Below are 22,425 nucleotides of genomic sequence, written 5' to 3' on the forward strand. Positions count from 1 at the left end.
GCCCGCCCCAGAAAGTCCAGCGTGAGCTGGTGGAGGCGTGTGATCGGATCCCGTCATGGCTCTCTTGACGGCCTGCCACGCACATGCCGTGTGTCCGTGTGCCAGGCCTGACTCCAGGCCTATCTCGTGTCACACAGCGAACGTTCAGGGTGTCACCTATTTAAGCACAGCCCTGAAGTCTAGCTGTAGAGGAACGTTCTTATCTGGCTGAGACTATTTTGAATTTCATGTTAAGAGAACACAGGTCATTTAGCAAAAATAGCCAAGCCCTGTTAGCTTCCTGCCTGAACGTGGCCACGTTGGGGTGCTTGGTGACTCACCTTCACCCAGGCATCATTCCACACTCAACAACCACTGAGGTGTAGGTAGTCCTTGCCAAGTTGGAGGTCTGCCACAGGCTTCAGGCCGCTCTCCACCCTCTTCCAAAGGTCTGTTTTTGATAAGAAGGCTGGTGGAAACCAAAATATTTCTAGATAGTGTCATTTTTTTTCTTTTTCCTTCATCAGTGTTCATTTTGTACAATATTTGACTTCTCCCCTCAGAGGTCGCCCCCATAATTCTCCCACCACCACAGAGTTTCCATGAAACCGACGAGCCTGGACAGTGGCCAGTGCAGGGGGAGATGTGAGGACGGGGAGTGGGAGCAGAACACAGCCTGCTTCCTCCTGGGTGATCAGCTCTGTGAGATGTTTGGGACAAGCTAGCTGGGAAACGAGGTTGCAGCTGATTTGATGACTATGTCAGTCATGTCCTCTCATGAGTTTTAATGCGCCCAATTAGCGCAAATCTATAGATAAGTCTGGTAGGGTTTGCATGTGGGTAGCTGTTCATCGGCAAAATTCAAGAAATTCTTCGCTACTATATAGATCTTCAAGATCTTTTCTCAGGACTTTATGCCCAAACTTGGTGATTTCAGAACTCCGCTCAGCATTACAAAACTTTGACTCTTGAAAGTTGCCTCCTGACAATCATTTGAGAGGTAGGCCCACTGCAGGCCTCTCAAGGTTGCCTGGCCTGTGTATTTAATAATCTGTGTCTCCTTAGAAAGAAATCTGCTGGACTGAGAAGCCTTCCAAAAGGTCTTGAAACATTTAAACGTGAGTTTCCTCAGAGGCGGTGCCTTTGCCCTGAAGCCGCTGTGTTTTTCAGTGTCTCATCATCGGAGCTGGCCCCTGTGGTCTCCGCACAGCCATCGACTTGTCCTTACTGGGAGCCAAGGTGGTTGTCATCGAGAAGCGAGATGCCTTCTCCCGAAACAACGTCCTGCATCTCTGGCCATTCACCATTCACGATCTGCGAGGTCTGGGTGCCAAGAAGTTCTATGGCAAGTTCTGTGCCGGAGCCATTGACCATATCAGTAAGTAAAACCAACTCTCCTAGAGAACTCAGGACGCCCCTACCTACTTGTTCAGAGGAAGGAGCCAGGCAACTTATCTGAGGAAGTCACACGCTGATATCATCAGTACTGACCGTGCAGATTCCGCTGGAATCAAAATTGCTTCTGCAGCTATAAATTGTCTCCAGTGAAGTGAGCGTAGCTGCAGAGTTCCTAATCTCGGTCTTGGGTTCTAGCTGAGCTTTGCAGTGAGTGGGCTAGGGCTTGGGGCCAGGTGAGGAAAGAGACTTCAGTTTGGCATTGACCCTCTGGTGGTTGAGTCCAGTGAAGCAGTGCACAACGTGCTCACTGTGACGTGGTTGACACGCTCTGCTAGGGGCACACTGCCAGGAGAGCCACCCTTGGGGAAGAACTAGAGCCCTCATGTGCGTGTGAGTGGCGCCCATAAGACAATAAAGGAATTCCTGTGTTTAGGTGATCCCTTGAGCGGGCTACCACCGGGACACGCTTGCACACTCTTGTCATCTCCAGGCCAGCGCAGGGCCTGGCTTTCCTGAGAGCCCACAGAGTTCATGCAGACAGTGGTTTTGTTTGCCCGACTGTCACGTGGCCCAGCGGCAAAGCAATCAGCACAGCCTGTGTCTGCATTATGAAGTGGAAGTCTTGTTTATTGACCATCACTCATGGCTCCAGGGAAACCTTCCCATGCACCTTTGCCCTGAGCTTCCCAAGCTGTGCCCGTAGATACATTCCATAGCAGAAACTTCTGCTGTTTGAAGCTTTTGTGCCACTTTATCAGAAAGCGGCCGACAGCTGCCGACACTTTCCATGGGCAGAGGAAGGCTCTGCCCGCTGCCAGCCTGTCGTGTGTAAAGCACCCTGGAACCCACTCCTGACTCGGGAGTGTGCCCGGGAGTGATCACGGTGGTGAGCTGCGGAAAAGTCCTGTGGTCCCTGAGGGGATTTGCATGTACTCCCAGCAATTTAGTCTTGGGCTGCAGGTAAAGTCGGTCATAAGAGGGCCAGAGGTCAGTAATCCAGTCACTTGTCTGCCGGACGTGTGGAGGACGGGCTTCAGAGCTGCTAGATCAGGGACTAGATTTTCATCTTGGTGAACTTGGTGCTGCCAGGCCGGGCACCCGCGGGTCCTCTCCGGACATCAAGTTAATAAATGAGTCTCGTTACGATGCCTGGCAAGATTTTTCAGTTAGTTGGAGCCTTCGTTTCTGAAGAAACTGAGGTTGGATTGAGATGGCCCCGATTCTCCTTATAAGAATGTGTGAAGTGCAGTGAAGTAACGGGGGCAGGGCAGCTGCCGTGGGGAGCTCAGCAGGCAGCCCCACCCCACCCCCGCGCGGCATCGGAAGGCTGCGGCCACAGCGCCAGTGCCCCGTCCTGACAGGGTGTGGATTCGGGTAATAGCTGTGGTTCTGGCCAAATCTGGGGACGGTGGAAGGTGGGGCCCACGGGCGCTTCTGCACGCTGTCTTGGAGCATCTGGTTGTTTTGAACACCTCACCCACGAGGCAGACGAGGCCTGATGCGGCTCTAGAACATCTCTTCCACACAATTGTGCTCGCCTTTAAAAAAGACAACAAATTCTAGGTTGCACTTGGGAAATGTCTGCTCTCCAGGGGGCTATGGGAATCTGGTCGGCCGTGGCCGGCCGGTGGGGAGCTGAGCAGGCCTGCAGGCCGCCCCCTGCTGTCACTGCCTCACTGGCCCGTCCTGTGTCCGCCAGGTATCCGTCAGCTTCAGTTAATACTTCTGAAAGTAGCCTTGATCCTCGGCATTGAAATCCACGTCAACGTAGAGTTCCAAGGACTTGTCCAGCCGCCTGAGGACCAGGAAAATGAGCGTGAGTTGGGATGGACAAATGGAGGAAGGGGTCAGAGGCCGTGGGACAGGTGAGAAAAGATGCGGTTGGGGAGAGGACAGCGGAGCCCAGTGGTGGGGAACGTTCCTTTGGGAAGCTGCTGTCAAAGCCGCTTCCTCCTGGGGTTCGTGCCCCACTCTTTAGGGCGGGGTGCTGTGCCTGCTTGAGTATTTAGCGCGGTCTCAGATACCTGAATGTGGCTAGGGGCGACCCTCATTTTCACTTTGTTCCCCAGGCATCGGTTGGCGGGCGCTGGTCCACCCCAAGACCCATCCTGTGTCGGAATATGAATTTGAAGTGATCATTGGCGGGGACGGCCGTAGGAACACCTTGGAAGGTACCACGCCCCGCTCTCCTCCGCTGGCCCATCGCAGAGTGAAAGTGGCCGTCGCCCAAGCCTGTCCTCACTGTGTGTGTCCCGCCCCAAGGACCTGCTGAGAATGTGTGCGCTACTAATTCCCACTCAGTGGCAGCCCCCCTCGCCCAGCCAGCTCGGGCTCCGTTGTGTCCTGCCCGGCACCCTTGTCGGGGCGCTAGGAGACAAGCCGTCCCTTGAGGTCGGCACTGCAGGGTTAAATGTAGACATCGATGAACAGGGCTCTTCTCCCTTTTAAAATGGAATCCCTAGAAGTGAGAAATCGTTGGGGAGTCGGATTCCAGGTTGTTCATGGGAGAGAAACCTCATCCTCCTTCCTGAGCTGTTCTCAGGGTAGCAGGCAGAGGAGAGCGGCCTAAAATCGTCCCATTCCTACCCCCACTCCTCTTGTGTCTTCAACCCCCGCTCCTGTCTGAGTGGTCATCCTTCTCTGGCCAACTTCCTCCTCTGCGCATTTCTTTCCCTCCAGGATTTCGTCGCAAAGAATTTCGTGGCAAGCTGGCCATTGCCATCACAGCGAATTTTATTAACCGAAATACCACAGCAGAAGCCAAAGTGGAAGAGATCAGCGGTGTGGCTTTCATATTCAACCAAAAATTTTTCCAGGAACTAAGGGAAGCCACAGGTTGGTGTAGATACCCCTAAAGCAGTGAGGGAGAAACTTAAATCGCCTCTGAATTTTTCTCTTGGAGGGTCTGGTAGCGTGGGAGGCGTTTGGTGTGTACCATCCACCCCTCAGCTTTTTCCTTTGCTCTCGTATTTTGTCCCTGGCGTAATGCTTCCCAGACAGCCTATCTCTGCCTCTGGTGTTCTTCATTCTCACCACGCTGACTGGGACGCTCTGGGTTTGGTTGTTACTTTCTTACTTGTCTGCCGTGTCATTTCTGCCTTCTCCCACCCTCCTTCTCCCCTCCCCTACGCACTGGCCTTTGCTTGGCGCAGTACCTGCTGGCTGCAGCCCCCTGGCCTGTTGAGCGCCTGACTCCAGGCCCCGAGGCCAGTCTCCCTGAGTGCCACTGTGGGCTCGCGGGAAGCACATGCTCAACAGGATTGGGGTGGTAGCATGAGAGCTTTTGAGTAAATGTGGAGGAAATTCTGATGCTTTTTTTCTACAATGTGATGTCTTTCCATTACATCTACTGTGTAGATGAATAGAATTAAAAAGTCAACACTTCTTTCTCTGCTCCCGTGTCTGGCAGTCTCCCCGGTTCTTCGCTCAGCTCCCTCGAGAACTAGCAGAGGTTTTAGCCCGAGGACTGACCCAGATCCCCTTGCGAGAGGTCAGCCTTGGCCCTCTCCCCCACAGATGTGTGCTGACCGTTGCTCGCTGGTAGGGTAACTTGCGTGTCGACGCTTCATAGAGCAGGACAAGGGGAACAAAGCTTGCCTTCTTTCCAGGCCTGCAGGAAGTGAGAGTCTGGGCTGACATCTTTATTTTCTTGTTCTCTGCCTGGAGTTTTACCACCCCAGTGTCTGTGGACCCACGTGCAGTCCTTCTGGCTGCTCTGCTCTCCCTTCCTCTCAACTAACTTAAGTGCTCAAGTTTCTTTTTTGATTGCAGGTATTGATTTGGAGAACATTGTCTACTACAAAGATGACACACACTATTTCGTGATGACGGCCAAAAAGCAGAGTCTGCTGGACAAAGGGGTGATACTGCATGTGAGCGACGGGTTTCTGCCAGACTTCTTTTTGTGCTGTACAGGTCAATGTGGAGACCAGGAGAAAGAATGCTGTTATCTGATCAGTTCTTCCTGCCAGGGAATGAAAGCGAACACCTAACTCCCCTCCTGGGAGCATACGCTGATGTTTTTTAACTTGAAAACAATTATTATTATTGAGAATTTCTAATGTAAACAGAAGTGGAGAGAATCGTACACGCCCTCGTGTTATCTAGTTGGAACAGTGACTAGCGCCTGGCCAGTATCGCTTTGGTTCCACGCCCCCTCACCCTGCCTTTGGACCGTTTCAAAACAAGTTGCAGATACCGTTTCATGCATCAATATTCAGTTTAATTTTAGGGAAGTTAGTGTGTGGTTATTGTGAATTCCATACACACCCTTTACGGGCTGGACAGCAGGCCATCTTTTGGGAGGGTGTTGCACTAAGAAGGGGCTGGCGGTGCCTGGCGGTGGCTCTGCCCTTGTTGCATATTTCGGGGCCGCAGACAGCCTCGGGGCGGAGTTGGAGCCCCTCATGGGCTAACGGAAAGGGCTCCCTGTCCTTAGCCAAGTCCAGCTCAGACCATGTGACTAAGGTGTGACTTACCCTGCGATAATGACCTGCAACATGGAAGCAGAATTGTGGGGTGATGGCTCCTGCAAGGATGGGGTTCCTTGAGGAGCGTTTCTGCAGTCTTATGAGCCTGGGTAGAAGGACTTCTGCCCTATGTGACAGAAGCCCAGATGGGGTGCCAGATGCGCTGACTCGGGCCAGTCGCAGTTCCCACCAGAGACGCCTAACTGGCCTCAGAGTGTCCCTTGTCTCTGCAGATGCTGGTGACTCGAGCCCCTTTAGTGTCCATGACACTGTGGCCTTATCTGGAGCGGGGTGAGGGCGTGCTGGCGGGCATGTGGCGAGGCCCAGCCTCCCCCGCCTCTCCCAGACCTTGTGCGATCCTCAGTCTCGTGGTTCTGTGTGTGTAGAAGGAGAAATAGCACAAAGCACTTTGTTCAGCCCTTTCTGCCAAAAGCACAAACAAGATAACTATTTGGGTGCGTGATAAAATTGATTTGTTAATTATCTGGGGCTGTTAGCATTGCTCTCAGTAAGAACAGCAAATGAAGTAGCTGGCTTGTCGTGGCACTAAGTTAAGGCTCTAAGCTGCCATTTAGAATGATGGTTGCCAGTTAACATTAAGTCGGAACAGTCTAGGCTTCAAGACCTGGCTTGCTTCTCCTTGCGCATTGACTGTCGTGGGGGTGCAGGGCCTGCGTCTGGGCGCTGCCACGTTCCGACCCTGCTGTGGCCACTCAGTGCTGAGCAAACACTCTGTCCAGGACCAACTTGAGTGTTTGTGTTTTGGCTTTTAACATCTTGTAGTGGCAGCTGAAAGTGCCTTCAGAGCCTCTTGGAGACCTCAGGCCCCACTTCAGGAGAATAAAGACTTGGCTCCATATGCCAGAAACCTCCAAGACAGAGAAGTTTCTAGTCCTTTATGTGGAGAGCCCTTTTTGTCTCGTGATTGTTTGTCTTTGTTGGTGGGTTTCTGTAAAGCCTTTCAGAATCTTACGTGTTATTTTGAAAACCTCTGCTCCCCTTTCGGTATTATTTTTTCCCAGCCTCCTGGACCGCTCTTGTTCCCACCTCCACGTCTTTCTGACACAGGAGGCTTTGGGGCCTTCCTCTGGGTTCAGTGCCTTCCACAGGGTTGAGTGTTTTCACACTGTCCCAGTTGGCCAAAGCTACTTGCTACCTAGAACTAGCGATTGCCAATAATAACGCAAACTATAAAATGCCTTTCAGATTACAAAGTGCCGTGACGTCAATTATTTTATCTGGTATTCAGACCTGCTCTGTGAGCTGGATTAGACAGGATTGTAATAGTGACTCACTCCAAGTAAGTGAGGAGTCGGGACTATTCATTTATGCAGGAGACCTGTTCTTGGGGTGTGAGGAAATGCTAGGGGACGGGAGTGGCTAGAACCAGGCTCTGCGTGTGTCTCCGGCCTGTGAGGCATGTGTCTGGACCTGGTGCTTCCGTCTCAAGCCTCGTCTCTCTCTGGAGACAGGACTATGCCGACACAGAGCTCTTGCTCTCCCGAGAGAACGTAGACCAGGAGGCCCTGCTGGACTACGCCAGGGAGGCCGCCGACTTCTCCACCCAGCAGCAGCTGCCATCTCTGGATTTCGCCATCAATCACTACGGGCAGCCCGATGTGGCCATGTTCGACTTCACGTGCATGTATGCCTCCGAGAATGCGGCCCTGGTGCGGGAGCAGAACGGACACCAGCTCTTGGTGGCTCTGGTCGGGGACAGCCTCCTGGAGGTGAGCCCTAGGCCCAGCTCGGTGGTGGAGCGAGTCTGGCGGCCTGGGTTGTGGAGAGAACATTGTCCAGGTTGTATAGCATCCACGCCCCCCCCCCAGCGGAGTCCCACCCCAACCCAAAGGGGGTGGGGGGCCAGGCCAGGACCCAAGCCTGGCTAAGTAGACAGCAGAGGCTGTACCTGCTGACGGGCCTCTCCATCGGTTTGAGGTCAAGAGGCCCAGTGTCTGCACACTGGCCAAAAACAACCTCAACATCAGACTCTTTCCTGGTTCCTTCGTTTAGTTTCCCTCTTTTGAAAGGTAATTTAACTGTTTGCTTTCTTTCCCCTGCACAGCCTTTTTGGCCAATGGGAACAGGAATCGCCCGGGGCTTTCTAGCTGCCATGGATTCTGCCTGGATGGTCCGAAGCTGGTCTCTGGGAACAAGCCCTCTGGAAGTCCTGGCAGAGAGGTAACCCTGGCATCCTCTGGGAGAATACGGGGAACAGTGACACCTGGCTTACTCTTGTGGCAGGCGACAGGTTCTTTCTTCCATCTTAATTAAAGATATTTCCATAATTAAGACTGGAGAGGTGAGATACTTATTCTTAAGATATGGTTCAATGACCTGAAGAAGTATCCTGCCTTTCCTGTCTTAATCAAATTTGTCTAAATGTATACCACTGAAGCTTGGTTCCTGATTCCATTATGACAAGAATAGAGACATGTAGATAGTAAATTAGGGGCCCTCCCTGGTGGTGCAGTGGGTTAAAGCGCAGCACTATGAAGCTGTCGCAGCCACTGCAGCACAAGTTCGATCCCCACCCCAGAGCTGACCCACATGGCCCAGCAGGCCACTCCTTTCTCCCTACTAATCCCCTCAGCAGTGTATTTCAGTCAGTCCACCTGTTCTGCTCCCCACTTTGTCTCTGGTGAAGCCTCTCACACCCTGTACCTCTGGCCTGTACCCCAGTTCTGTATGTATGAATAATTAAATCTTTTTAAAAAATAGTAAATTAAATCCTCTTGTCCTTCAGCTAGAACATACTCTACTACTGAAATCAGCATAGTGGTCAGGGGTACAGTAACAGAAGAAATAAAAAGTGATTTGAATGCACAGAAGCCACTGCTTGTAAACTTTTCTCAAACTCCCATATGTTAGATATTTTGAAATTGAGCATCGCAAATGAACTGCACAGCCTAGGGTGTGCTGGTCGATGAACAGCAGACGCCTCGGCCAGGAGAACTAGAGAAACTAGGTTTCCTTGATAAAAGTGGTGGTCGGTAACATTTTAAGTCTGGGTAGATTTAGAGTGGCGACCTCTTTGCTCGTCTGTGGTTTTCTTAAACATGACACTGGCTTTCTTAAAAATACACAACAGCGAATCAGTTGCCTTTTAGGTCAGGGTGAGACCTTGGCCCACCCCCCCACCCCACCCCCCACCCCCGCAGCCAAGCTCCTCTGCTGAGCCGAAGCTCGGCCAGGGCCCATGGGGTCGCCGTGCCGGTGAGGTTGGGAAGCAGGGGCTGAGGTGGGCTTGGAGGAAGCCTCTCGAGGAGGAGGATTTGTCGTATCCTTCAGGTCGTGGGGGGTCATCCAAAACCAGAAACATTGCCAAAGGAGAGGGGCGTTGAAGGCGCCGTCACTGCGCTGAGCGCGCCTGGCGTGTCATCCGTTGCAGGGAAAGCATTTATCGGCTGCTGCCTCAGACCACCCCTGAGAATGTGAGTAAAAACTTCAGCCAGTACAGCATTGACCCTGTCACCAGATACCCCAATATTAACGTCAACTTCCTCCGGCCAAGCCAGGTAAGAGCCTGCCAATGACTTGTCTGCATCTGGGCCCATTTCAGGACCCGTCTGACTTGAAATAGTGAAGTTTGTCAGCTAATACCAGACATTCACACAGCACTTGGTCCTGATCTGAGGACATGGACAGATGAGATGGTTCACTTGAAAAATGTGAATCAGTGATGGGATTGGTCACTGCTGTCCTCAGTACTGCATTGTTCTCAGAATGTCTTAGGCTTTATTTCTGTGTGGAGAATGATGTTTTCACTAAGCATAATGATCCCAAAGCGCTCAGCAGTTTTGAGAGCAGCTCGTTTAAGCGCCTGACGCTTGCTCACTCTTTACCTGACGCTTTACTTGGACCCCAAGGCCTTGAGTATTTGTGTGTGCTCAGTGCCGAGGTCTCCGTGACTGTTGCTGGACAGCATGAAGGGTCCAGCAGAGGCTATCAGAGGGGCCTTGTGGCTGAGGTCTTCTTACCGCTCAGGTGTGTGTGTTCATACGTGAGCCCACCACATTCCAGAAGGACTTCAAGGCTGTCGCCATTGCTTCCGCCTAAGCTTTGCCCAGCCGCAGTCCAGCCTTTCACCGTGGTCATTCTGCTCTTTTGGGAGTTTGGCACCTGCGGTTGCTTTTCCTTCTTCATGACTTTTTACCTTGCTGCCAGGTGCGCCACTTATATGACACTGGAGAAACAAAAGATATTCATCTGGAAATGGAGACCCTGGCGAATAACCGAACTACCCCAAAGCTGACTCGCAACGGTGAGTGCCAGTAGTTTTTGTAAAATGCAGATGACCTGTTCCAAAAACCCCTCCATTTACCCCAAATCTGGCCATTTGTCATGTCCAACTTTGCTTTTGGGGTTCTTGGCTAGAAGTGATTTTGCCCCCAAGGGACGTGTGATGGTGTCAGAAGGCTCGTTTGACGGCCATGAGTGGGTGTGAGCTCCTGCTGGGGTGCTCCTGGCACGCGGGGGTGCTGCCATACCTCCGCCACTGCGCCCGTCGGTGTCCCACGACAGAGAATGACCCGGCCAGAAGTGTCAGAGGTGCCGGCGGCTGAGCAGCCTCCGCGCGAGATGTGATAGGCCACAGAGGCAAATGAGCCGCAGAGGCCGCCGGGCAGACGGAGGCGAGCTCGGGGCGCCCCGCGACCGCTGGGCCCGTGGCTCGGCCGGCGCCACCGCAGGGCGGCAGCGTGTGTGTTGAGTGCTGTACGCTGCCGCCACACGGCTAGGAAAGCGGCCCCTGACTCCGTGTGCTTTGAAGGCCCCCCGAAGGTCAGGGGAGCCCCTGGCCAGCTGCATGCATGGCGAGGAGGCGCAGGAGGCGGCGGCAGAACCGACCATGGAGCGGGCACGGCGGGCCCACCGCGAGCTCTGCCTCTGGTAGAGGGGGGCTTCACCAGCGTGCTCGGCCTCCTCTGGGCCGGGGCGGCAAGTCCCTTCCTCCCCAGGGTCGTGGGGGTGCTGGGAGGATGCTTGTTCCCAGCCTGGCGTCTGGTGGGGAGGCACCTGGCTGCCGGTAGTGGATATGTGAGAGAGAAGGGTGAGGGGCCAGGCCGGGCGGGCAGTGGCAGTTGTTTGCACTGCGGGGCGAGAGACAGGGGCCTGAATAAGGGAACAGGAGGGCAGAAGGGCTCGAGTCCCAGTGGGGTGTCTCGAAATTGATGTGCTGTGGGGTAGCGAGGTGGAGATATGACAGCCCCGCAGGCAGTTGAAACGTTTCATCCTCTTACGGGTTGTCTTCTTGGAAGCAGAGAGTGTCTTTCTTAGCTGCTCTGACACTTCAGAGCCTGGAGTGCTGACGTTGCCCCTCACGTATCAGATGGGTGGGTGTGCAGGTGTGAGGTGTCAGGTGAGCAGATAGGCAGACTCGGGGGCCGCTTAATACAGTTAATCTCTGAAGCCAGAACATCATTTCCCACAAACAGCGAGAGACGTAAATGTAGGAGGACTTTTCTGATGCACAATTACGTTTTTGGATCATTAAGTGACGTAGAGTAGGGTTGAAAGTTTTCGGCTGCTCTAGGTAAAGAAGCAAGACTTCTTTGGCACAACCAGGGTTCACCGGTTCTCCCACAGAGCTCCTCTGGCACAATTAAAAAAACGGAGTTTTATAAAGGCCGAGTTTTAGAAGATGTGTCAGTGCACTGACACATGTGCAGATTCCATTTTCCATGATGTGCCAGGAGTAGCCTGGGGGAGTTTCTGATCTGGGGCCCCTGGCCATGCCTGTGCAGTCCCACGGGGTTTCTTCACTGGGCTGTCTGCTCAGTGTCTTGGAAAGCAGAAGAGCGAGGCTTTGTTAGCTGTCGGTTTGATGTTCTCTAGATAGAATGAAACCTCTTCTAATCTAATCCTCCCAGTGCTACACGGAAGGGAAGGTGCTCTTCAGCCAACTGCCAAGCCAGCTGTCCAGCGAAAGCTTAGAACTCTGGCAAGTGCAGGTGACTGGTCAGTAGGTGGCGCTCTTCCACCTGGTCGGCATGCGTGAGAGCTGCCGGCGTGGTGGGCTTCCGTGCCTAGGCCCAGCCCCGCCTGGCTGTGACTTGTCATTTTGTCAGGGGGATGGACACTGACCTCATGAATCAGTCTGGGTGAATTTATCTATCTAAAACCCCACCGCTGGGATACCAGTTACCTTGCTGTTTGGTTTGCAAGAACAGAGATGACAGCTTTGTCCCTGCCTTCTGCAAATTTTCAAACTGGAGATACGTACCACAGAGAAGCTCCTGTGTCCACATACTGGCCACCACCCTTCCAGTAATGATTTTGTTGTTGTCTCAGAGTCCGTAGCTCGTTCGAGCAAACTGCTGGGTTGGTGCCAGAGACAGACCGATGGCTACGCGGGGGTAAATGTGACCGACCTCACCATGTCCTGGAAAAGCGGCCTGGCCCTGTGTGCCATTATCCATAGGTATCGGCCTGATCTCATGTAAGTCATTACCAAACTTTGCGTTTCATTTCTAGTTCCTGAAGCTCTCAGAACCCCTCTCGTCAGAGAGCCAAACACTGTACTTATTCCTAGAATGAGGCACACATACTCTATAAGGCAGTGATTAATTTTGATTTAGTTCATACTTTAACCTCTGTGTACCAAGCATTGTGTAGCTTGGCCCAGGGGTGACTGGCTGAGCTTCTTAAGCTTCAGCACCACAGCACGCAAAAGGTCAAACACTGGCTTTCACATCCACCTGGACCAGTGAACTTCATGCGGGGGAAACTGCTGATCGGCCATAGGTTGAACTCTGGCCCAGCCAGCTGCCTCTCAAATGCTGTTGGTCGCAAGGAAAAGCTGGCTGGGACACTTGGCTGGCTGAAGGCGAATATGTCACTACCAGCAAAACAAAACAACAAGTCCTTTCCCGATTAATGATAAGTTGTTGCTAATATTTCTTTGTTAAGGGCTACACATTTTGCAAACATGCTCCGTCAAGCCCAGTTCTCCTTCCTTCCCTGCCTACGCCAGTCACATCTCCTCGTTGGGCCATTCTCTACTCACCTGAATGCAGAATACTTCCTTCCCTGCCTACGCCAGTCACATCTCCTCGTTGGGCCATTCTCTACTCACCTGAATGCAGAATACTTCCTTCCCTGCCTACGCCAGTCACATCTCCTCGTTGGGCCATTCTCTACTCACCTGAATGCAGAATCAGTGCGCCAGGCTGCTCCCAGGGCAACGGCAGTGACCTGTGCGCTCAGATTTCCCCCATAAGCTTCCGCTACCATGGCAGCCAAGCAGCAAGATGCAGAAACAGCAACAGAGCTGGCTGAGTTGTTTCAGCTGCCTCTCCTTTCCTCACTAGGTCCACCTCAGGGCCAGATTTTGTTTTAACAGTCACTTAAGGAATCCTTAAAGACACCGTCCTGTTTATATTATAAGTTAACGAGGCAAGAGCTAGTAAAAACAGCTCCGCATGGTGTCATTTAGGAATGGGGATTTCTGGTCCTTTCAGGTAAGGGCAAGTGACCTGCATTGCTCCTGCCCCTTAGTGCACACGTAGGTGGGAAGGGTGGTAAAGGTGAGGGCAGACTTACTCAGCCCCACCAGAAAGCGGGAGGTGGACAGAGGAGTGGGGGCTGTTTAAGACAGATCATGCAGAATGGCACGGAGGTGCTTTAGAAGGGGACTCATTTCTGTTTCTATGGGGGGCGGGGTAGTCTGGGCAGGAAGGCAGAAGCAGCAAAAGGGAAAACTGCAGGGAGGCAGAGGGCTGCATTCCTGTCAGGGCAGCCCGAAACCTGTTGGGAGAAGCCTAGGGAACGTTCTCGGGAATGTGGTCAGTAGGTAACCTGGCGCTGTTTAGACCACAATGACTTCTTCCGGGCTGAGGCTTCTGTGCTTCATAGGCTTAATATACAGAGAAAAGGAATTTAAAAAAAAAAAAAGAATGGTTGTAGGGTCAGTCGGTTAACCAAAAAAATAAAACCTGGTTCATTAACCTGAAATCAGCTCGGGAGAATCTGTTGTTCTTATTTGGCTAAATACAAGGAGCTAGAAATTATGGGGAAATTTTTGTTAATCTAGATACTTGGGAAAACTCAGGAAATTTAGCAGTGGAAAATCTTCTGAGGAAGGTCTTGGAATTTCCCTTGGACTGAAAGGCTGAGAATGTCAAGTCCAAAGGGCAGGCGGGTGATGGTCCCTGGCCGGCAGAAGCAGTGTGTGCCAGAGAGGTCTCCCACCCCAATAGCTTCTGTGCTACAAACGAACAATTTGAAAATCATTCCTATTATGGAGCTTACGTTTAATTTCTTTTTGTCGTTAAATAAATTTGTGTTACTGGGAAAATGGGGGTGGTTTCCTCTACGGGTAGATCTTTCATCAGTTCTCCTAGAGGATGAGTTATACTTCCTAAGTAAAAGGAAGGACACTGAGAAGGGAGACAGAAAGGTTTGTGCTCCGGGTTCAGGCACGCCCAGCACCGAGGCCTGAGATAAAAGCCCGGGAAATGCCAGTGTCTCCAGGACGTGTGTTTTCTGGCCTGGCGACAAGCAGCCCGTCTTGATCCATTTTCTTTGTTCTGTTTCTCAGAGATTTTGATTCTTTGGATGACCAAAATGTGGAGAAGAATAACCAGCTGGCCTTTGACATTGCCGAGAAGGAACTGGGCATCTCGCCCATCATGACAGGCAAAGAGATGGCGTCTGTGGGCCAGCCTGACGCGCTGTCCATGGTGATGTACCTGACTCAGTTCTACGAGATGTTCAAGGACTGTCTGCCCTCCAGCGGTGAGCGCCAGTGCCCGCCCTTCGGCCGCCCCGCCAGAGCAGGCCTGTGCTTCCTCTGGGCATTTGCCGGTCGGCCCTCAGGGCCAGTCCTTGCGGCCTGGCTGTCTCGAGCTCCCTTCCCTGCACTGCCAGGCATTCTCTCTCGAAACCTAGAACCAGGCGAAAATTGTTTCTATTAAAAATGCTTTCCCTTGACTCTACCCCCTTTACTCCTTCGCTCAGACCCAGTCATTTGGAAAAAAGGGCTCTTTCTGGGGCCCGCCTTGGCTCCCTGCACCTGACATCCCACCCCACCTCCTGTTTCCCTGTTCTTCCCACACTGTCCTGCACAGCCCGACGAACCCCAAATCCGTATACCCTCAATTTCGCGTTCCTTGTGCCCTGGTCTTTCGCACTGACTGGCACCATTTCTTGACATTCTCCCTTCTCCCCTGGCTTCTGAGGGGCAGCCTCATTCTCCTTGTTCTGCGACTTTCCCCCTCTGGCTTTTCTTTCTTCTCATGCCTCTTAGAGTTTCCCAGAAATGTTTCGTTGGCCCACAGCCTGCTGCTACAAAAAAAAAAAAAATTTCTCTTGTCCTGTGGAGTAAGTTTAGCATCCTGTGGAGTAAGTTTAGCATCACACTTGAGATTATTGACCATGGCACCTGGCCTGGGCTTGCTGTCAGTACTCCCAACTCGCTCAACCTTTGACAGGCTACAAATGCCCTGCACCTCAGTTTCCACATCTATAAAAGAAGGATGACATTCAGTTAGACTGTGGTATCCCGAGAAGAATGGTTGCAAACAAAAGCACTTAATAAACGCTAGTATTATTTTACGAGTTTTGATTTTTGTTTGGAAAATCACTGGTGTTGCCAGTAAAACACGGCACCACTGAGTCTGTGCCACCATTCTCCGGCCTCATCCAGCCCAGGTGCTCTTAGAGATGTCTGTGGCTTTCCCTGATCAGCTACGCAGTTCTGACAACAGAAATCCACCAGATCCATAGACTCAGTTGGGGAGGGGGCGTTACCCAGTGAGTAGCTGAGCCGGTGCCTGGTGACCTGTGCTCCAGACCCCTCCCCCCGGTTTCGCTCTCTGCCTGTAATATTTATCCCAAAGGTAAGGCTTCAGCACTCAGCTGTAGCTAACATTCACGGGGGATTCCATCTTGTGAGAATCACGTTGGGGGCAAGGGGATGGATATAAAGTACATCGGAAAAAAGATCGATTTTGTTTATGTAGATGGAAGAGAAGAGTTTCAGTGTCAGACCTGAGTCACGTTTCCTCTGTGGGATTTCCTGCTGAGATCTGTGTGCTTTTAGCAGAGTGGGTGAACCATTAGATAGGAGGCTGGTTCTGGTCAGTGCTTTGAGGCCCCTCCAAAAAATATTTCTTCCTCTTCACAGATGCCTTGGACCTGAATGCTGAGGAGAAAGCCGTCCTGATAGCCAGCACCAAATCTCCCATCTCCTTCCTAAGTAAACTGGGGCAGACCATCTCTCGGAAGCGTTCTCCCAAGGTAAATGGAGACTGCATTTGTTAATGGCAATACAGTCGGCGGAGAACACTTCAGTTTTAGGTGTGCCACGTAGTGGCCTGATAGGTACATATTTTGTGACATGCTCACCACGGTCAGTCCAGTTAACGTCCTTCACCACACATAGTTACAGAAGTTTCTTCTTAGGAGAACGTGTAAGATCTGCCCTGAGTAGCTTCCAAGTAGGCAGTGCAGTGCTATTTTGGCGGGTCCTTCCACCAGTCACGAAGCCAGAGGAAAGCGCGAGTGACTCGTAACTCAGGTTCCTCCTGTCTTGCTGTAGGATAAGAAGGAAAAGGACTTGGATGGTGCTGGAAAGAGGAGAAAGACCAGTCAATCAGAAGAGGTAAGAATTACTGTGACTTGCTAGAACGATTATATTACTAATTGCCCCTTTCACTTAAATTTATTAAATTCCTTAATTTCCCGATTGATGTTGCTAGAGCTTTCCATTTTCATCTTTTATGAGAATTTTTGTGGGCAGTTGCCTTTCCTGAGGCCTGCCTTCAGTTGATGTTTTGGAGGACCTCTGAGGGAACACACACACACACTCACGTGTGCACACACGCGCAGCTCTGGGGCTCTCCTGCCTGTCTGGAGTCACACAGTTGGCAGGCAGGGGCTTCCCTGGTGTCGAGAGCAACAGAATTCTGAGTGTCTTCCTATCCAGCCCCTGCGCTGAAATCCGACTGACTCCATCTGGAGATCAGAACCCTGACAAGTAGCGATACCAGCCACGGTGGCAGGCACTGCCTGGCATTGGAGGGGAGGGTGTCGGTGAGGGCCAGGTTCTCTGACAAGCTGATCCCCATTCGTCAGGAGGATGCACCCCGGACCTGCAGGGGAGGAAGGCCCACACTGGTGAGCACCCTGACCGACCGGAGGATGGACGCAGCTCTCGGCAACCAGAACAAAGTGAAGTACATGGCAACCCAGCTGCTGGCCAAATTTGAAGAGAATGCCCCTCCTCAGTCCACTGGCATGCGGAGACAGGTCAGCCCCTCTCACGCCCTGCCCGCCCAGGGGGACCAGGCCAGAGTCATGGGGCATCCCCACCGGGGTGGGAGGGCCAGGCTCAAACCCAAGACGCAGGGCTTGGACTGGTGTCTGGCCATTGCCGCTCAAGGGCAGCTCACGGGCACCTCGTGCTTTCAGGGACGCCTCCTTCCACCGTCAGGCCCGGGGGTCTGTGTCAGAAATCACCGGAGGGGTTTAAAATGCTTAGGTGTGAGTCTGTGTCCGGACACACGCCTATGTCCATAGACATGCACACATGTGTACTGAAATTAGAAAAGTACACGCTCATTGAGGAGAATGCTGAAAAGTATAAAAAGATGGTATCTAGCATACCTCTCATTCTTTAATATTTCACTCGATTTCTTCTGGTAGGGTTTTTTTTTTAGTGCATTCTTTCTTATCTTCATCATTGAGGTCATTCTTAATAATACGCTTTTCTGCCTCTTTCATGTAACTTTGGCCATGTGCCCATGCCATCCTAAACTCCTTACAAACATCTCTAAAGTGTGTGTCTTCCGTGCTTTTCTTCTTCTTCTTCTTCTTTGTCTAATTCTGGCAGCCTTGATTTAGAGCCCTGTGTAGGACTGTGTAGGACCCAGAGGTGGACTGTGCTTTCTTCTGAGGTTTCCTCCCTCCAGGACTGGGTTCCTCGTCTTCCTTGAGGTTTACAGAGGGAAACCTCAAGTGATAAACTTTCTTCCATGTGTTCCAGGTGATTTTCCTAGTCTGTCCTTGAACTAGGTTAAGAGTGTGAACTTTCAAAGATTCTTCATGACTGCTGACTTGCATCCCCATGAGTCAAGCCTGAGGGTGCCCGAGGGGAGCATTTCAGGTGTCTGGCGAGTCTCGTCTCTTCTTGCTCGTCTAAAGGTCTGAAGACTTCTTGTGTGAGAAGGGGCTGGGGCCTGGAGTTCTCACTCTTTGAGTCTCCTGTAACCGCCCTGGGGCCCTGAAGACGGCATCTGGAGGAGAGGGAGCTCATTCTCTTCATTCTTTTCTCACTTCCTCCTTTCCATTCTCATCCGCCATTGTTTGTACAGACCATGGGGGAGGCGGGAGATGGGTTTGACTTGGCTTAGAGTCTGGCCGTAATCACCTTCTCACATCTCATTTTGACTATTAATCTTCACACTCTAGTTATCTCATGCTGTGGCTCACAAAAAAGATGATATGTTGCTGACCACTTGGGGTAACCACTTGGGGTGACCTCTTGGTTCTTGCAGCCCCAGGTTCTGCTCCTCGCCCCCCAAGCCAGGAAGTCTGGTGTGTGCCTCCACCGTAGGAAGTGTGCCCCAAAGAGAAGGTTGTTCTTGCTTTGAATGGCGAGATTTGTTTTCCAAAATGATTTAGTAGGTTAGGCTCAGAGGGTTGAGATGGGGAAAGGATAGCAAGGTAATAATTAGTTTCCCTTTTTTGCTCTTGCGCTCGCTTTTGTGGGGGTGGAGGTTGTTTTCCTTCACAGCTTTCTAGGAATTGACTCTGTCTCCCCCACTCCCAGCTCAAAGACGAGTGCCTTCCGTACGAGCACCTTCTCCATGTCTTCTCCTGTATTAATGTGTTTTATTTTGTTTTGTCTCTATGTCCTGTCCCCCTCCCACGCTTGACCCGTGTGTCACAGCCGACACAAGCGCGTGGGTTCAGCCAGCCGTCCTGCTGCCTACCTGGGCAGGGTCGCCCTGCTCCCACCCCCCAGTGGAAACAGGTAAAGGACTTGCTCACAGGCACCAGATGGGTGCAGCCCCCCAGTGCCTCCCCACCTCACTTCTCCGCCCGCACTGCACTTGAGGCTCCAAGCTCACTAGAGGGAAGGCCCTGTGCCCACCGGTGGTGACTCAGAGAGCACTAAGGCCGTGCCAGCTGGACTCTCTGACTTGTCCGACTCCTTGGGGTTTGAGAACCAGTTCAAAGGGTACGCTGGCGCTTGGTGCTGCTGAAGCCTGTGCTGTCTCGTGCCAGCCCATTGCCTTTGGGCTTTGCTGTTACAACCTTTTGGTCCAAGCGGACTTTTCGCTGTGTCCTGACTACCAGTGGAGGGAGAATTCTGGGCTTGTAAAGCCTGAGAATTGGAGCATGTTAAATAGGATAATGTCATCCAAGAAATAGCATTGAGCTGTTATTTTTATGTGCTTCAAACCCCAAAGATGGTCACAGATAGTCTTGGTGTTTTGTCTACATTACTCTTTCTAGAAATTTTCACCTCAGCCTCTGTAGGGTCTCCTGGAAAGCTCTCCCCTAAGCAGTGTGGAGTTGGAGAGAAAGGATGGGGCAATGGGACCTGGTTGACCACAGGAAACCTGTCAGAGGGCCGGGGGCCTCCGCCCTGTTCCCGCCCTCTCCCTGGTCTCAGGTGCTCTGTTCCGTACTTTGGCTTCCTTTAAGACGGACGTTCTAAGAGGCCAGATGAACTGGCCTCGATCACTTCTGAGCCGGAGAGTGTCAGCGCTTGCTGGAGGAGCCGGGGAATGGCATGTGGGTTTCATCTGAATTATATTAAGGGCAGAATGTTCCTTTTAATAGGCCACGTTAAAGTGAGGGCCCTTGAGGCTGAGACACAGTTGGGAGCAAAGTCTAAACTCAGGACAGAAGCCAAGTTGCCTCTTTCTCTGTCTGGGGAGGTCACCTGGGATGGGGGAGCCCCCACAGAAATTTACTTCCATTTTGCCCTGGCCTTGGCATCCAGTTGAAGATTCGGTGAGGCTTGTTGAAGGAGGAAGTGAACTCTAGATTCTCCAAACTGCCACTGTCGTCCTCATGAAAGTCTTGTGAAATAGGAGGCGTGCGGGGCAGGGAAGTCAGCCGCAAGGTGCAGATGTGCTGCTGGGGCATCTCGGGCAGAGCTGAGCTGAGGAGCCTGGCTGGGCCGAGGCCTGTGCGTGGGGGCTGGCCCGGGGCTCATCCCTGACGAGCTGCCCTAGTGGGGTGCCAGGAGCTGTCTTCTCCTGTCTGCGACGCGCCTGGTGGCCGCTGGCCTCAGGTTGGCTGGCTCACCCTCCTGTCACAGTCCCCGAGGTAGGACACCGCTGGGCTCCTGGGCAGCAGGAGCTGCCCTCTGGTCAGACCTGGCTTCTGTGGAGGGGCCCAGAGACCAGGAGGAGCAGCTGGGTGGCGAGACTCGGTGAGTTGGAGTCCAGGAGCGGTGAAGTCCGGCTCAGTTCTGTGCACGTGGCGCTGGGAAGTGTAAATTCACGGGGTGGCTCCGCGGGGAGAGACCTGCAGCCCGAGCCGGGTGGCCTTCGCACACACCTTCTCCCCGCTCCGAGTGAGGGATGGCAGCGTCTTGGCCTCTGTCTGCCCAGAGCAGGCATTGGCATGCGGGCCGGGTGCTCCAGAGACCGGGAATGCTGCCGCCGGGGCCCTCCGCCTCTGAGGCCCCTGACCGCTGGCCTCTTCTATGCCCCCTTAGGAAAGGGGCTTGAGCAGTCGACTGCACCTCCTCGTGACTCACTGTGCGCCTCCCTCGAAGTGGCTGAGACTGGGGCGGGCGGGTGTGGCAGCACCAGGACGGCTGGGTTGGCGCAGGGGCCAATTGCGACGTGGCCATGGCCTGAAGAGGGGACATGGATAGCAGCTCTGCTTGCCCGTGACCGGCCCTTTCTGCCTTCCCATGGCAGCACCTGGGCCCTTCGCTTCTGTGTCCTTTGGCTTCTATTTCAGAAACGCTTCCTGCAGGCAGACTGCACATTACCCCGCCCGGTTTGGAAGTGGACTGTCGCGTGAGGGGAAGGGTCGGGCAGCGCCCCGACTCTGCCTGGTGCGGCCCCGTGACACGGAGCCTTCTCGGGCCCCGGAAGTGCAGTTTCTTAGGCCCTTCCTGCAGCTTCGGCGTCATCGCCGGCCTCGCAGGAAGGGGCGCTGTGGAGAGGCCCTGTGGGGACGGCCCTGGGCGGATGCATGGGGCCTCGTGGTGCAAGATGTGTCGTTTGGTAGCCCCTGTCCTGCCCGCCCCTGGACTCCCTTGCTAGCTGTGTGGAATGAGGGGACTGAGGAGAGGGGAGCAGAGGCAGAGTGTTGTCGGGGGGCGAGTGAGAGCATCGCCCTGCTGCCGGGTGCCGGCCACCACGCTGTTGGGGCGGTCAGGCACCTTCCTCGCGCCGTCGGCCCTTGTGCCTCTTCTGTTTGTCACCACATCCACGCGCTCTGTCCCCAGCTTCCTCGGTAAAGACAACACAGAAGGCCGCGCCGTGGCCCCTGGCCTTCAGAAAGTGCGGCAGGGCCGGCTCTCGGCAGAGCCCGCTGCGCCCTGCCCTCGGGGCCGGGTCCTCCCCAGGCCCAGGTGAGGCATGCCGGCCGCCCTGGCGGCGCAGGGACTTGCTGTGCGGATGGCGGGCGAGCGGGGACCTCGGGGGCCTTTGGCGAAAGCCTTTCGGACCTTCTGGTACCCACTTTCACGTGCCGCTGTTTCACCAATGTTCTCTCTGTTTCTGTCTGTTGGTGTAAAAGCGACGGGAAAAGCAGCATTCTCGGACCTGCCCCAAAAAAGTGATCACACTCTCTCCTCCCCCTCCTCTGCCTCCCTGTCGGGCGCACGGCAGACAACAGGTGACCTTCTCTGCATGCGCCTTGTCCTGTCTGTGTCCCCCGCCTGTCTGTGCACAGACCAGCCAGCTCCCCTGCTCCGTGAGCACGTTTAACCAAAGCGCCCGGACGTCCTGTCGCGACCTCTGTCACTGCAGATGAGCAGTCCTGGTCAGACCCCAGGACCGAGTCTGTGCATTAGGGCCATGTCCCGGGAATAACAGTGACATGTAAGCTGCAGTTATCACACACCCCAAGTCCAGAAGCCCTAGACAGCCACCCACTATTTTTTTTTTTAGATATATTTATTTATGCTTACAGAACTGGGGTACAGGCCAGAGGTATGGTGGGTGACAGGATTCACCAGAGACAGAGTGGGGAGCAGAACAGGCAGATGGACTGAAACACACTGCTGAGGGGAGCAGCGGGCAGGTCAGGAGAGGTCTGCCGCGCCATGTGGGTCAGCTCCCTGGCCGGGGATCGAACTCATGTTGCAGTGGCTTCGGAGAGCTTCATAGTGCTGCGCTTTAACCCGTTGCTCCACCAGCGAGGGCCCGACAGCCACCCACTTTGATATACCCCACCTAAAGCAGCATGTTTTCCTCTTCCTGCCCAAAGAGACAAGTCAAAATCAACTTGCGCTGACTTTTCATGGAGCATCACTGTCTGCATTTCATCCCTCACGTGCTGAGAGTTGTGCCCAGCTTCTCCACCAGCCACTCCCCCCCGTCCGCTCCTCGTATTCCAGGCATATCATCTGAGAACTGTTCTGTCGAGGCAACGGCATATG

General features: G+C 53.3%; 1 protein-coding gene across 4 annotated transcripts in view; it reads left to right on the forward strand.

Moving 5' to 3' along the window:
* Positions 1–22,425, forward strand: part of MICAL3 (microtubule associated monooxygenase, calponin and LIM domain containing 3) — a 167,592-nt gene that overhangs the window by 72,043 nt on the left and 73,124 nt on the right. For 3 of the 4 annotated variants that reach the window (XM_012732409.1, XM_012732407.1, XM_012732408.1), the window contains exons 3-16: positions 1,150–1,357; positions 3,077–3,193; positions 3,447–3,548; positions 4,057–4,212; positions 5,149–5,249; positions 7,319–7,576; positions 7,912–8,027; positions 9,238–9,364; positions 10,014–10,110; positions 12,138–12,285; positions 14,386–14,582; positions 15,973–16,085; positions 16,387–16,449; positions 16,923–17,096. In XM_012732409.1, the coding sequence (XP_012587863.1) occupies positions 1,150–1,357; positions 3,077–3,193; positions 3,447–3,548; positions 4,057–4,212; positions 5,149–5,249; positions 7,319–7,576; positions 7,912–8,027; positions 9,238–9,364; positions 10,014–10,110; positions 12,138–12,285; positions 14,386–14,582; positions 15,973–16,085; positions 16,387–16,449; positions 16,923–17,096 (1,977 nt within the window). Of the gene's footprint in view, positions 1–1,149; positions 1,358–3,076; positions 3,194–3,446; positions 3,549–4,056; positions 4,213–5,148; positions 5,250–7,318; positions 7,577–7,911; positions 8,028–9,237; positions 9,365–10,013; positions 10,111–12,137; positions 12,286–14,385; positions 14,583–15,972; positions 16,086–16,386; positions 16,450–16,922; positions 17,097–18,738; positions 18,823–22,425 lie in introns of all 4 variants that reach the window. The other variant, XM_012732410.1, reaches the window with a different exon arrangement.

The sequence above is a fragment of the Condylura cristata genome, unplaced genomic scaffold, assembly GCF_000260355.1.
Source record: "Condylura cristata isolate star-nosed mole 26May11 unplaced genomic scaffold, ConCri1.0 scaffold00034, whole genome shotgun sequence".
Taxonomy (NCBI): Eukaryota; Metazoa; Chordata; class Mammalia; order Eulipotyphla; family Talpidae; genus Condylura; species Condylura cristata.